The following is a 14,631-nucleotide window of genomic DNA, read 5'->3' on the forward strand; positions in this document are numbered from 1 at the left end:
CAGCTTCCTGTCGTTCCTTTTAAAATCCAAACTAGTGTGTTACAATAGGTGTGTGGAGTTGGTACAGTGCGGAAAGTTTTCTCCAAAGCAAATGACTCCACATGTGAACCAAGGAATAGCTTTTCCTTCACCCCTTGGTTGTAGAAGGCCCACAACAGAACCTTATGGCTTATAATCACAAAGAAGTAGGGAAGACAAACATCCATGTTAACATGTTGTTCCCCCACATGTATTCTGATTTTACTGTATTATTTAAAGTGGGACCTTCTTTCTTCAGTCAACTTATTTCATAGTATGGCAGCATTGCCTGAGTGTTATTAAATGAACTGTCTGCTCTGAGTTTCATTTGAGTATGCTTGCACAATTGTTTTCTGAATGGCGAAAACAACACTGTGGTAGCACCTTAAAGATTATTCCAAAAACAGCAACAATTTTTTTTCGAAGGAAGGCTCCACCATGAAGCTCCTGAGTTGGAATTCATTAGTAAATGTTGATACAAACTGACTCAGGAATGCTAGATCACTGCAGAAAGTAATTCTCTTTTTTTTTTACAAAGTCATCTGTTATCACCACTGACTGCTAATCAGAAGTGTGTTACTTCCACACTGATTAGATCTTGTGTTCATTTGTGCTTCTCAGAGTTCTATGTCATAGTTGTAGGTATCCCTTGCATCGCTTGACCTTTTGACTGGACAGTTTTCAAAGACAGCCCTACCTACTATGCATTTAAGAACATAAGTGCAGCCCCGCTGGATCAGGCCATAGGCCCATCTAGTCCAGCTTCCTGTATCTCACAGCAGCCCACCAAATGCCCCAGGGAGCACACCAGATAACAAGAGACCTGCATCCTGATGTCCTTCCTTTCTGGGCAGAGGGGAGGGTGGGCAATGGGCGGCCCTCGGGGCGGTTGTGTGGGGAGCTAGAGGCGGGGTTGGGACCGAGCAGTTATGTCGGATCCCAACCCCCGTCCGTGCGGAGAACAGAGCGGCTTCAAGCGCTCTGCTCTCCTTGGACTTGCGTTACCTCCAGAAGTGGCACAGGTCCGAGGAGACCCATTGGGGCCAGCAACACCCAGAGGTAAGGGGAAGAGTTTCCCTTTGCCTCTGGCTGAGCCGCTGCTGCCCACAAACCCACATTGGATGCAGCGCAAGCCTCCTGGCTTGCCTGCTCCAGCACAGGTTTGGATTGCGCCCTTAGTCGCTCTCTTTTGCACCTTTTCCATTTCTACTATGTCCTACTATTTCAGGAGTTCAGTGTGTAGGTTAGCTTAGCATGGATAACTCTGTCACCAGATTGTCTCTATGCATGAGACAATTCTGGTATTCTCTTATTTCTGTGTTGAGAACAGAGTGGAGAAATCATCAAATCTTTCCCATCACCAGAGATTATAGCAGAAGATCCTGGGAAAGGGTAATTTAAGCGGGTACCGATGATGAGACAGCGTGTCAAGATGGAGACTAAACCAGAGATTATCATCATCCTCTTTAACTGAGGCATAATTTCTAAAATGATAAGTGCAGGGACTCATGACTGCTGGGAAATTATCAATCTACATTATGGAGGAGGATGGTTATGGTTACTTAGAAGTGCAGAAAAAATAATTTATTTTGTTCTTATTAATTCACATGGGCTTGGGATAGGCCATCATATGGAAAACAAGTTCCAGGAATGACCATTATGAAAGTTGTTCTTAATGCAGTATGAACTTTCTAATCTCACACTGCATTGCAAAAGAACTGTAGTCAGACCTCAGCCTTTGAGGCTGCCTCAGGATGCAGCTGAGGATACTGAAGCCTGAATCATAGATGGAGTGGTCATGATGACCACAGATTCACCTGCTGCCCTGCCTTTCACAGAATTAAGAAAATTTCAGTATCCCTTTTAAAAAGCAAGTTTCTAGTCTTCATGGCTTTCAGAGTATATCTTGAGAAACTTGCAGTCAAGCAAGAACATCCAGGTTGAGACTAATTATTTGCCTGGGTTCCAAGCACTATTTGTGTGGATAAAAAAACACTATAGCAAATCAATTTAAAAAACAAAGTTTCTTTCTCCAGTGATTGAAAAACAGCCTTGCTGACCTTTTGACTCTAAGATAAGAGTAATTAAGAAGACAATCCATCAGTGCTTCACTCAGCCCCTTCCTTCACCAATGCAAAATGATCACCTTTCTTTCAGATTTCTTTCTTTCAGGCTGGAGAAAGGGAGGGGTCTGCAGGAGAGAGAAGGATTGATGGATTGTTAGCCTGCTGCTCTCTCTCTCTCTCTCTCTCTCTCTCTCTCTCATTAAGGAGGCTGTAGTTAAAGGACTGTTCAGTTTTAAAAACTGATTTTAAAGGGATGCATTTTCCCCCTTCTCTAGGGATCAGCACATTCTTTCTCATTTGCAGGGGCCATTTGCGTTGAGTCAAATCCGTGTATAAAAAATCCGTGTATAAATAGGCTGGACCTGTAATTAGAGCCCTGCTGGATTGGGCCAAAAACCCATCTAGTCCAGCTTTCACAGTGGCCCACTAGATGCCTCAGGGAGCACCCAAGACAACAAGAGACCTGCATCCTGGTGCCCTCCCTCACACCTGGCATTCTGATGTACTAAGCAAGTAGCATAGTGATCTCCCTTTTTTGCATATCTCCCAAGAGATGGCTTTTTCTGTAATTTCTATAGATTTCCCTGGGGTTTCCTGGGCTCATTACAGATGTTTTTATATTTTAATAATGTGTGTTTTCTTACCCACCCTAAGCTAGACACAGTAGAAGAAAACAAAAATGACTGTTTATTCCATACACTAAATATACATATCTCTCACACACTCCATACTGCCAACAAACACAAGGCAGGTTGCAACTGAATATTTTTATCTATCATGGCAGTCAACACACTGAATACACAAACTCAATGGGGCTGCTTGGATCTGCACCAGCAAAATCATTGGCATAGATCCGGTGTGATGCTAGGCTGCTTGGGAGTGGGGTTTGAATATAACCTAGGTCACCCAAGCCAGTCCCACCTGCCTCCTGGACCTGGTCCACCCCCTGGTCCACTCTCCCCCACCCTGAAATATCCCCGTTCCACCCTCCCCAACCCTCCATGCTGGCCTCCCTTGGCCAGTGCAAACTCACCTGTCACTGGCCTGGATCTGGCACAGAGAGGCTGCCACACATCCTTGTGCCAGTCTCCCCAACTCTGGAGTCATCGCAGACATGCCTTGTGCCACATTTGCAACATTCCTGGTCCAGCACACGGGACTTGCACCAGCTAATTGAGTGCTTAGGATTGTGCCCACTAGTAAGTAGTGGCCAAATTTAGCCTAATAAAGACAGAAAAGAAGGACGAAAATAGAGCCATGTGGCACCAGATTGAGCCTGATACTGTAAGAAAGAAGAAAAAAATCAAAAAGAGCAAAGTGGACTGCTTGAACCTGATAGTGTGTGTGTGGGGGGGGGGGGGGGGAATAAAGCTCTGTGGTATAGAAAAAAAGGAATAAAACACAGGTATGTGGTGGCATATTGAGTCTATTAATGTAACAAAGAAAATGGCTAAATTAAGGCTGCAATCCTAACCACACTTTCCTGAGAGTAAGCCCCTTTGAACAAAATACAACTTACTTCTGAGTACTTCTGAGTAGACCTGGTTAGGATTGTGCCCTAAGTTTACCAAAGGAGAGAAGGAGGAATAAAAGAGAATGATGGTGGTGAATTTAGGGAGGAGGTTAGAAAGGAGGAGAGAAAGGAATAAAAGAGCCAAGTGGTAGAAAAGTGTGATCTTGAAGGGAGAAGGAATAAGAGAGAGATGGTGGGAAATGGAAAGGAATGAATAAAACTGAGGTAGATGGTCAGAAACTGTGCAAGGGACAAGGAGTGCAGAACCTTGAGGAAGGAAGGAAGGAAGGAAGGGTGTTGGGGGAAACTGAGGGCAGAGTTCAGAAGAATGGTTAAAACATCTGTTTGTAATCTGAGGCAGATATAGGAGAGTGAAATGGGTAGGAGAAGAAAGTGAAACACTTTCATATGCAGAGAAACTTTAACACATCTTCAAATCACCATTTTCAACTCCTTCCAAACAAAAAACTTAAGGTGGAAAAGAGACGTAATAAACAAATACAGTTCAAGAACAGAACACTGTGAAAATCTCTACTGTCTTGTGTCCATTTTCAACATTTCCTCCATCTTCCTGTAGTGTGGAGACAGAGGGGTGCTGCTGTTTTCATGGGGCCCTTGCTGCTGTAGTGGGGAGAAGTTTGTGTCTGTTTTTAGACTCTGGTACTTTTCTTGGACAGAGGCAAACACAGCCAGACCTGCAAGCCCTCCTAATTCTTGCCTTATGTATCCCAACTCTCCCTTGCCTGCAATACAACATTCTTATAGGTGGGCCACCCTTGCTCCAGCTGGACGACATCAAGGATGGCAGTTCAAGAAGTCTCTGACTGCTTCCACTCTAACTTCTTTCTTGGAAAGGTCCATGCACAGGAGACAAGTGAGAGAGAATGTAGAACATTTCTGTGTGACCACCGTCCATATGATTACATTGACTCATGGTCCAATTCAAGAAAGGCATGGAGGGATTATCAAAGTCCAGTCATTTCCATTTGACCAAGAATTGGTTTGACACTGATTTGAACAGACTCTTTCAACATTATATTCCTCCAGAATCTTTATTCCTACAAAGACAACAGTTGAGATGCCACACAGTCTCAGTAACGGTGTTGTTGTTATGGACAAAAAGGACAAGTGTACTGTAGATAAAAATGGAAATTATTGTATTGAATCTTAATAAAAATAGTGGACTGAGCATGTATTTATTAGATGGTTCCTACTTTGCATCACAGAACACTAAATCATTTTTCCAGTACAATATGTTAATGGATCATTCAAAAGAGAAAAGAGGTTGTCATCTGGTATATTATGGTTGATTCAAAATCTTTCCTACCAGGCCCACAACATGTCATGAGAATTGACTTACGCCAGCTGCAGTTTCCTCTGATTTGACACTGTTTTGATAGAGATTTTAGAGGATTATCTTCTCTAGTTTGAGAAAAATAACTGAAATTGGAGCCAAGAGAATGACTGTTGTTCCCCTCCAAAACAAGATAGGAGGGCCATTATGTCAAAGTGACCTAAAGAGATAATGGTTAGCAGAACATGTAGATCATAACTTTCCCAAAGGGAAAATTCCGGGATCTTGTATAACCAAAGTTGTGGGCGAGGGATATTTTGAGATGCAGGGCAGAATGACCTCCTAATTAGAGCTGGGACCATGCACCAAACCTGTCATAATAGGCCCAATGAGGAGGTGGAAATGACATATAGTGTCACATGGGTAACTTGTTTATCTCACTTTATTTAATGTGATTTTCTGGGTGTGGTTCTTTGAGAAACAGGATGGGTAACTAGAGTGAACATTTGTATCCAAACTGAATAAATTGGCTTGTGTAACTATTGTAGAAATAAAGCCTCCAAACCCTTTAAAAAGGTCTGTGACTGTTTGGCATTGTGTCAGTAAAAAGAATCTCAAAATCTTTCCAACAGTTTTAAGGCTTGTCATGTATGCATTCCTTAGCCCAGCATATATGGCTTGCAGACACCACCGTGCACCTACAGTAGCATCTCCAGCATCCCACACAGACAGCAAATCTTGGTGGGATTGGAAAATGCAATATCCCAGGGAATTTCTGTGCTTCCTCCTTTGGTTCCTGGGCCCCATTTTTGGACCTTTGGCCTGTGTACAAATTACCCCCTGCACCCCCCTCTCATGAGCCCTGCTGACAGCTAGACTTATGACATGTTCTTTGTTTTAGTTTTAAATCCACGGATTCATTCTTAAAAGAAGCAATTCAATGGCACACTTTCAAGTTGTGTCTTGGCTGGAATAGAAAGAGAAATGTGTTTCCTTTCCCTGGTCACAGATTTCCACAAGGAAGGATGAATTGTGCTACACAAATCATATCTTTATACTATGGGCACACAGAAATCTGCAATATTTATCTTTGCTGAAGAGGATGTACGAGACCTCGTACATGACCATGAGCCTATTCTCACCAACTTTGATGCACACTTTATGCCAAAACACCATGTGTTCCAAGAAAAGACCTGCATTTATAAAGAAGCTCAGATGCCTCTGAAAAGAGCTGAGTCATTTGTTGAGGCCTGTTTGAATTGGCTGGATCCTCTTGAGTGTGCTGGGTGAGCAAGGGGTGCCTTAGAGATTCTCCAGAATCCCATATAACAGTCTAAGAGAATGCAGTTGATATAAGATCCTACACAAGGTCATCAGAATTGGGTAAAATGCATGTCGGAGACCAATGGCAACCTGAGAGCAGCTTGGAAGAGATAACCTCTGCACCATAAAATACTAGAAGCAGTTACAGAAGGCATTTTGAAAAAGAAAATTCACTTCTCATGTAACGGTCAAATGCAGCACAAAAGAAAATCCAGAAGAGGCAACCCAGGGTGCCAAACACACTGTTGCAAAAGGGTGCACCCTTTCAGTTGGCATGCAGAAGAGGTGGAAGGATCCACAATGTGAGATATTGGACTAGCTGGGGAAGATCTGTAAGGACGTATTCAAATACAGAACACTCTGTTATCAGGTATCTTATACGCATGGCATAAAAAATGGTCACAGATGTGGAAGGCCAATTTTTCTTAGACGCCATTGTTTGCAATGACACCAAATCTGCATGTAGGAATAAACCTAACAATTTGTGAGAACAGTTGATTTCAAAGGAGATTCAGTAGTTCAGGTCACAGTTATCTTAAAAGAGACCTGTAAAGAATTCTGGAATTCTCCCAATCTACATAAAGCAGAGACTGTTCTACATAGTTAAGGAGGTAACCTAAACTGGGTAATCTTCTCAGTCAGGGTTAGAATAGGGCTAGTTGAAAAAAGAGGGAGGGGAAAAACTAAAGGAATGGTAGGGGGCATGTATTGGCCTAATAAAAGAAGCCTTGTGTACATTGTTCTAATATATGATGCTAAATTGTACAGCACATGCCCACAGGATTCCCCCTCCCCTGGACAGTGGAAATGCATAAGAAATATAATCTAGAAAGGATTAAGTAATATGGCACAATTTAAGAGAGAAGTGAGAGTATTCCTTATCATACCAGTTACAGACCTACAGCTCAGCTGCGCTGCAGCACAGCTGCACAGCTGTATCCAGCACAGCTTAGGAACAGGCTGGAGGAACAGGCTACAAATCGATGGTAAGGCCACACCTGGAGTATTGTGTCCAGTTCTGGTCGCCACATCTCAAAAAGGACATAGTGGAAATGGAAAAGGTGCAAAAGAGAGCGAATAAGATGATTACTGGGCTGGGGCACCTTCCTTATGAGGAAAGGCTACGGCGTTTGGGCCTCTTCAGCCTAGAAAAGAGACGCATGAAGGGGGACATGATTGAGACATACAAAATTATGCATGGGAAGGATAAAGTGGATAGAGAGATGCTCTTTACACTCTCACATAACACCAGAACCAGGGGACATCCACTAAAATTGAGTGTTGGGAGGGTTAGGACAGACAAAAGAAAATATTTCTTTACTCAGCGTATGGTTGATCTGTGGAACTCCTTGCCACAGGATGTGGTGATGGCGTCTGGCCTGGACGCCTTTAAACTGGGATGGGACAAGTTTCTGGGGGGGGGGAATCCATTATGGGTTACAAGCCATGATGTGTATGTGCAACCTCCTGATTTTAGAAATGGGCCATGTCAGAATGCCAATGCAAGGGAGGGCACCAGGATGCAGGTTTCTTGCTGTCTTGTGTGTTCCCTGGGGCATTTGGTGGGCCACTGTGAAATACAGGAAGTTGGACTAGATGGGCCTATGGCCTGATCCAGTGGGGCTGTTCTTATGGAGGTTTCTTTGGGTTAAGGAGATATTTTTCCCCTTGCCCCGAGTCACAAGCTGTGACGAGCCCGCGGAACCCCTTGCCACAGGGCGCGCCGACGGCAGCTGGCCTGGGTGCCTCTGAAGGTGGCTGGACAGACGGCTGGAGGAAAGTCCGTCGCAGCTGACAAGGCGCGCGCCGCCTCCCGGCTTCGGAAGGGGCTGCCTCGGGTGCCGGGGAGAGGTCTCTGCTCCCTGGAGCGCTGCGAGGCGCGGGCACCCACGTGGTCGGCCCGGAAAGGACGCGGCGCTGGTTGCCAGCCGGCGGGTGGAGGCTGCGCACCGCGTCCCTTGCCCGCCATGGCGTCGGCGCTGCTGCGGCCTGCCTTCCTGCGGGGCTCCCCGCGCCTTCTGGCCGCCGCCTTGCCGGGCCCGCAGCCGCGCCGGGAGAAGAAGCGCTGGCTGCGCGCCTACCTGGAGCAGCAGCGGCTGCTGGAGCCGCCCAGGCGCCGGTGAGGGTCTGCGGGGCGCGCTGTGGGGCCCCTTCCTCGGTGGAAGGCCTGGGAGGGGGGCGGTCCGGTGTCTGCGGGGCCCGGGAGAGGGCGGTGAGGGGGTGACTGCGCACGGGCCCAGGCACGCGGCCCTCATGGGGCGCCGAGGACTCGACCCCCAGCTTGTGGCTGCAGCCGCTGCACCTACTGGCAAGCCATACATGCTGGCGGTGGCGTAGCAGGAGGGGGGACGGAGCGCTCAGTCTGGCGGGAGCCCCCCTCCAGCTGCGCCACTGTGTGCTGGGCCCAGGCATGCACACACGACTCTCCTTAGCACAGTGTCACATCTGGGGGGAACTGGCCTGCCACGGTAGCTCCTTAGCTTGTGGATCTGCTTACCATGGAGTGTATGGGAGCCCAGGGACACAGCTGCGGGACTGCAGCTGCTGCAGCGGTAAGTCTTGGCGGTGGCGTAGCTGGAGGGGGGCGGAGCACCCATGGCAGGGAGCCTCAGTGTGGCAGGCAAGCGGCCCCTCCCTTTGGAGCCATTCGCGGCAGGGGGGGCAAAACGGAGCCGTACGGAATTTCCCCCCCCCCATAAAAACCATATTTGTAGACTGAGCTAGATGAATTGGCTTTGCCCAGAAGTCTATTTCTTATTTTCTTGCACATGTTTTTATTATGTAGCTCTGAGAAGCCTAACTGGGATTACCATGCGGAAATACAGGCTTTTAGCCACCGATTAAATGAGAAGTTTTCATTGGACCTCCTCAAAACTGCATTTGTGAATAAGTGTTACATTAAACGTGAAGAAGCTAGGCGTCAAGAACTGGGAGTAGAGAAGGAAGCAGTTGCTCTTCATCTCAAGGATAATCATGAACTTTCTCAGCAAGGGGCCTCTTTTTCACGCTCTTACCTCACACAGTGTTTTGAAGAGGCATATCCAAAAATCCCACCAGCAGGCATTGAGGCTTTTGTTGACTTCCTTACCAGTGAAGAATTAGTGTCTTATCTGGCCAGAAACCTGTCCCTACAAGACTTGACGCTTTGTGCACAGTTTCCTGAACCACCGAATGTACTTCAGCGGACATTTTTTGCTGTAATAGGAGCACTGCTTCAAAGCAGCGGGCCTCAGAGAACAGAGATCTTTGTCAGGGTAAGTTATTGTGTAGCATAACAGTATTATGTATAGTGGAATTAATAGTTCTTTGGCACCCATCCAAGGCTAAAGTACTCCCTGTTATCCTAACACATAGAGAGTAATGAATTGCATTCTATTGCCCAAGCATCAATGGAATATAATCTCTTACAACCCATCTTAATTATTTAGCTTCTATTCTATATACATGTCTGAAGAAGAAACAATGCTGGAAGCAGAGCTGTTTATATGTTGTGTCCATGAGAACCAGTGCTCTCTCTCCCCCATGCAATAGTTCAATTTGGAATTCCCAAGTTCAAGTACTGTCTTTGCCATAAACTTATGGCTATAGGCAAGCCTTGTCACTCTCTGTTGCAATATGGGAATAATAATCCTTCCCTTATAGAATTCCATTGATTAGACAAATGCATATGAAGTACTAAGTAAACTCAGAAAATGTTAAGCATTATTAATTATCATTTAATCTCTGTGAACAACTCTCTGGCATGTTTACAAAACTGAAGCCTTGCTCCAACTTAGATTTGCGAATTGGAGTAGAATATACTGAAAAGAGGTTTCTTAATTACAGGTCGTGCCTCGTTATCTACTGGGATTCCGTTCTGGAAACTTCAGTGGATGAAAAAAAATCAGTGGATATCAAATCAGTGGAAAAATAGCTTTAAAGACCCACTTCCAGGTTTCTTGCTCCTCCATTGTCACTCCAGAATCCATTCATATAGGTGCTATACTGCATTCAGCCACTAGATGGAGCAAATAATGGAATCTAATGGAATGAAATTATAATTATTAACAGTACAAAGGTGGGAAATTGGATTTTGGTGCTTTTTTTGTTGTTATAAGGCATTTAAAGGTGGAGCTCGGTATCAGTAATGAGTCAAATCAGTGGATACCAAGGTCCCATCTGTACTCCCCTATTATAATATGCAAAAACAAAACTCTCATTTGGAAAAAATGTGATGTAACATACTAGAGTACTAGCTCATTAGTATGAACTAGCCCCAAATTATCATCAACATGGTATTTTTTGTCTCTGAATGCAGTGAACCTACCTCAGCTACATTCCTGTATAGGAGAATATCTTTTCATGGGCTAATGGAAAGTGTCATCTGTTATGAGATTGCTGACAAGTGTATTGGTTTGTAGCTGACAGCATGAGGAAATAGCAAAGATTGTAGCAAGAATTGGCTGTTTTTTTTGCAAAGATAATGTTAAAACCTTAGCTGTTCTGCCCTCCATTTTGTAAGGAATAGTTACAGGAATAGTACTATATTAGTTTCAAGCTGTTGAGAGCTCAAAATATGCATGTGAAAAAGAGGCACTTGATCTGACATCAAAACTATTGGTTTTGGTAACCTTTACCAATGAGAATGAACAAGAAGCATTTATAACCATGGTACTTTGTAACACTGTTTTGAAAATTCTGTACATTTACTACTAATCTTTGTTTTCTCTTTGGTGATCTTCACTGTATGTACCAGGAGTAAAATATATTGACTTCTTGATATTTTCCATTTTCAGGACTTTTTCATTCCTCAAATGATAGGAAAAGAGCTATTTGAGATTTGGAATATTATCAATCCCATGGGCTTGCTGATAGAGGAACTGGCCAAAAGGAATATGCCTGTCCCAGAACCAAGGCTTACCAGACAGTCAGGAGCTAGCACTGCACTTCCTGTGTACTTTGTTGGATTATATTGGTTAGTAAAAGTTTAGGCTGGTTTGGATAATCTTATACCTATGCTTCAGGGGTGGGGGGAGGGCAGGATATTTTGCCCGCACACTGGGAAACACTTGTGCTGTATCTGGGCTTACTGACTGTAAATACATGGATGTTTAAATAACCCCTATATATAGAAAATGAATCATGCATCAGTCCAAACCAGGTAATCAGTATCACACATAAAATTTGGGAATCATTTGTGCTATCTGAACCTTCATACATTGGATTTTTCATGTGTGTGATTCAAATATGATCACACACACGTGTACATTTAGCAAACCCAGAGATTAGATGGATGCTTTCAGTAGACAGTGGAGGTAGAATTCTACCCTCACCACACTTGGTTCACAAGATCTTTTGAACTGGCCCTCTTGTCTGTCCCCACATTTTTATAAAGTATCAGATGCGTCTGAAAAATTGTAGACTTGCTACCACTCAATATTTGAGGTTGGAAGCTTTACAAGATATGGGTATTGACTATCACCTCAATTTTCCAATATAAGACCTCTTTCGGATTTTTTTTTCTCTGATCAGTGGTTGCTGCTTTGACCAAGAGTTCTCGAAATTGTAAAGTCTCTGAATTACTGTGATAGATTTGAACAGGAGAGAGGCTTGCGTAACCAAGCCTTATCTTTTTTTTTTTTTTTTTGCCCTAACCTTAGTCACTTGCTCCTCCATTGCTATTTCTTTCCTGTTCATCATCACCTCTGCTCTTTGGCATTCCCTGATCTATCTCTACTTGGTTTTTTCCCCCCTTTGTTTTGAGTGATCATAGAAATCTTGCAAATTCATTTATGGTTTATATAAGCATAATTGTTTGTTCCCTGCCAGATATTTGGTTGAAATTCACTGAGTGGTTAGATCTCTTTAGCCTTGTAATTCTTTCTCCTCCGTCTTGGGTTCTTGTGCCCTGAGTAATTTCTATTAAGTATGACAGGTAGATGCAAGCTTCTATCTCAAGCTTTGGCTGTTGTAAAAAACTAAACTGTCTTTACACGGCCATTCATGGTGTTTCCATTTGTAGGAGTAAGTACCTCAACACCTATTTTACTTGTGTACTTGGAAACATGCATCCAGCTTTTCATGATTTTAATATGACTCAAAAAAGCTCTCAGTTGAGATATAGACCACCGTAGAGTTACTGTAGCTTTAAGGTGTGCCTGTACAGACTGCAGATCATGTGCTAAAACTGTTTTTGGACATTGTCATTTCAGCGTGTAGGTAGAGTTTTGCATGACTGAATGTTTGTCCAAATTAAAAGCTCCCTGCACATAGAAAACCAGCTTAGAAGACAATAGTACCTTGGTCTTCTCCCTGATGAGCTAGTTTTCTAGGAGTAGGGAGGCTTGGCGGGTCTGGTGGAGGTGAGCATTCAACTTTGTGACATATAGTGCAGTTCTGAAATGCATGATCTACTTTCTCTGTGAACCTGGTTTGAGAATACAGAATATAAGTTAATTTCTGCATGCTGTGTTTGTTTTACATCTGAATTTTGCATCTATTCAAACTATATTAAGCGTTTTATGACCTGAAGAAACATGTTTTCTGATTTAGACCTTCTCTCATTCAGAGAACAATACATATACTACACATAATTCCTTCAGACCTACTAGGCTTCATTGAGCCATTGGAGCTTACTACAATTCTCTTCTACGGCACTACAACCATGTTCAATGTCACTGAACTATAACTGCATTCCGCAAATATTCATTCCATGGCCTGAAGTTGTGGGGCAAAAGGAATGCTGTGTTGCTGACGTCTGTTATATATGGCAGGTTGCTCTGTTGTGATCAAGACTCCTGATAAAAGTATTTCCTTTTTTTAAATTTCCAGTGATAAGAAGCTTTTGGCAGAAGGAACTGGTGAAACAATATTGGCTGCTGAAGAAGAGGCTGCCCGTGTGGCCCTGAGAAAACTTTATGGGTTCACTGAAAACAGACGACCCTGGGATTATTCTTCTCCAAAATTCGAAGAGAGAGCAGAAAATGCGATGAGCAGCAGTTAGGCATTAAAGGTTGCTTCTCCTGTATGCAACAATATTTGTGTGAACTATTGTAAAACCTGGATTCAGAAGCCCACTTGCAAATGTTCTCAACTGCAAATAAACTTGGTGGTGGTATAAGACTTCCCTATTTCTTAGCATCACTTTGGAGAGCAGTTACATTGAATGATGATACTTACAGTAGCTTATGTAGAGTTTCATAGCCCACTATAGAATGAAACTGATGTGTTTCTTCTGATGTGTATCTTATACATAAGAATGTTCCATGAGGTGTGAAAATACATTATTTATTGCTTTGCCACTTATAATACAGTGTAATCCTATACTACTCCAATCTCACTGTGGTAAAATGGAGTTATTCCCTAGTAAGTGTGCTTGATCCCAGATGTCCTTTTTCTCTCCCATGTACAGTGAGCCTACCATGTAAAGCAGGTCAATTTTTAAGTGGTTGCTGAGCAAATTTCTATGGAGAATTACCTCCCCCCAATTGTTTTATAGTCCTTTCCACCCATAACCCTTCAAAGTGTGGGGATGGAAAATGCCTGTTTTGCAACACTGTGTCTTCATCTTCTCCCCCTGGACTAAGAAGCACAAAGTTGGCATCACATTTTCTACCTTGGGGCAAGTAAGTAGTAAGCCATGCTGCTCCGTTTACTAATGCGAACTGTAGTGTGGCAGATGGAAGAGAGGAAGGGGTGCAAAAAATAGCGATGGTGGCAGAGAGGAATAACAGTTGGTGTACAGAAAGACCTACAGATGGGGAAACTGAAAAGAGAACTGGAACAGAGAGAGAGAGCACAGAGATAATAATACTGGTATTTATATACCGCTTTTCTGGCCATTGGATTGCTCCTTTGGCTTTATTCAAGGTGGTTTACATGGGCAGGCTTTCTCTAAACCTCTGAGGGGTTTTTTTTTTACAATAAACAAAGAAGTTCTGTCTTTCAAGAACATACTACTTTCTGGGGGAATCTTTTTCTGTGTGGTCTTCATTCTGGCCCTGTTGCTTCCCACACTGAGAAACAGCGCAGCTCAGCTCGTCAGCTTCAGAGTCTCACTGCAGTCTCAGAAGCTTCTGGTGTTCTTGAACCGGCGACCTTCAGATGTTCTTTGGGCTTGACAACTGCTCTACCTCTAAACTAGACCTTCTGCCCTGGTTTATGCATTATAGGGTGCAGAGAAAGCAAGGAGGAGGGTTAATGGAAGTTCAGATGCCAACAGAACAATACTGAGGAGTGCAAAGAGAATAAGAGTTAACAGCAAAGGAGTTTAAAAGCACACCACAGTTCAAATTTTAACAAAAAATGCTTTCCTGTGCCTAATAGAGTCCTCCAGTGCTACTGAATTTGTTAAAATCTATAAATGACCTTCAGACTGCTTTGAGATTCTTTACATTGAGGATGCACAATTTTTTTCCCCAAGAGTGTGTGCTTATGAG

The 14,631-nt window shown here is 43.6% G+C and overlaps 1 protein-coding gene across 1 annotated transcript; it reads left to right on the forward strand.

Moving 5' to 3' along the window:
- Positions 1–8,129: 8,129 nt before the first annotated feature.
- Positions 8,130–13,315, forward strand: MRPL44 (mitochondrial ribosomal protein L44). Its single transcript, XM_066621095.1, has 4 exons — positions 8,130–8,333; positions 9,000–9,468; positions 10,990–11,168; positions 13,025–13,315. Exons 1-4 carry the CDS (start codon positions 8,182–8,184, stop codon positions 13,194–13,196), a joined length of 972 nt encoding a protein of 323 aa, XP_066477192.1. The 5' UTR covers positions 8,130–8,181; the 3' UTR covers positions 13,197–13,315.
- Positions 13,316–14,631: the final 1,316 nt, after the last annotated feature.

The sequence above is a fragment of the Tiliqua scincoides genome, chromosome 3, assembly GCF_035046505.1.
Source record: "Tiliqua scincoides isolate rTilSci1 chromosome 3, rTilSci1.hap2, whole genome shotgun sequence".
In the NCBI taxonomy this organism is placed as follows: Eukaryota; Metazoa; Chordata; class Lepidosauria; order Squamata; family Scincidae; genus Tiliqua; species Tiliqua scincoides.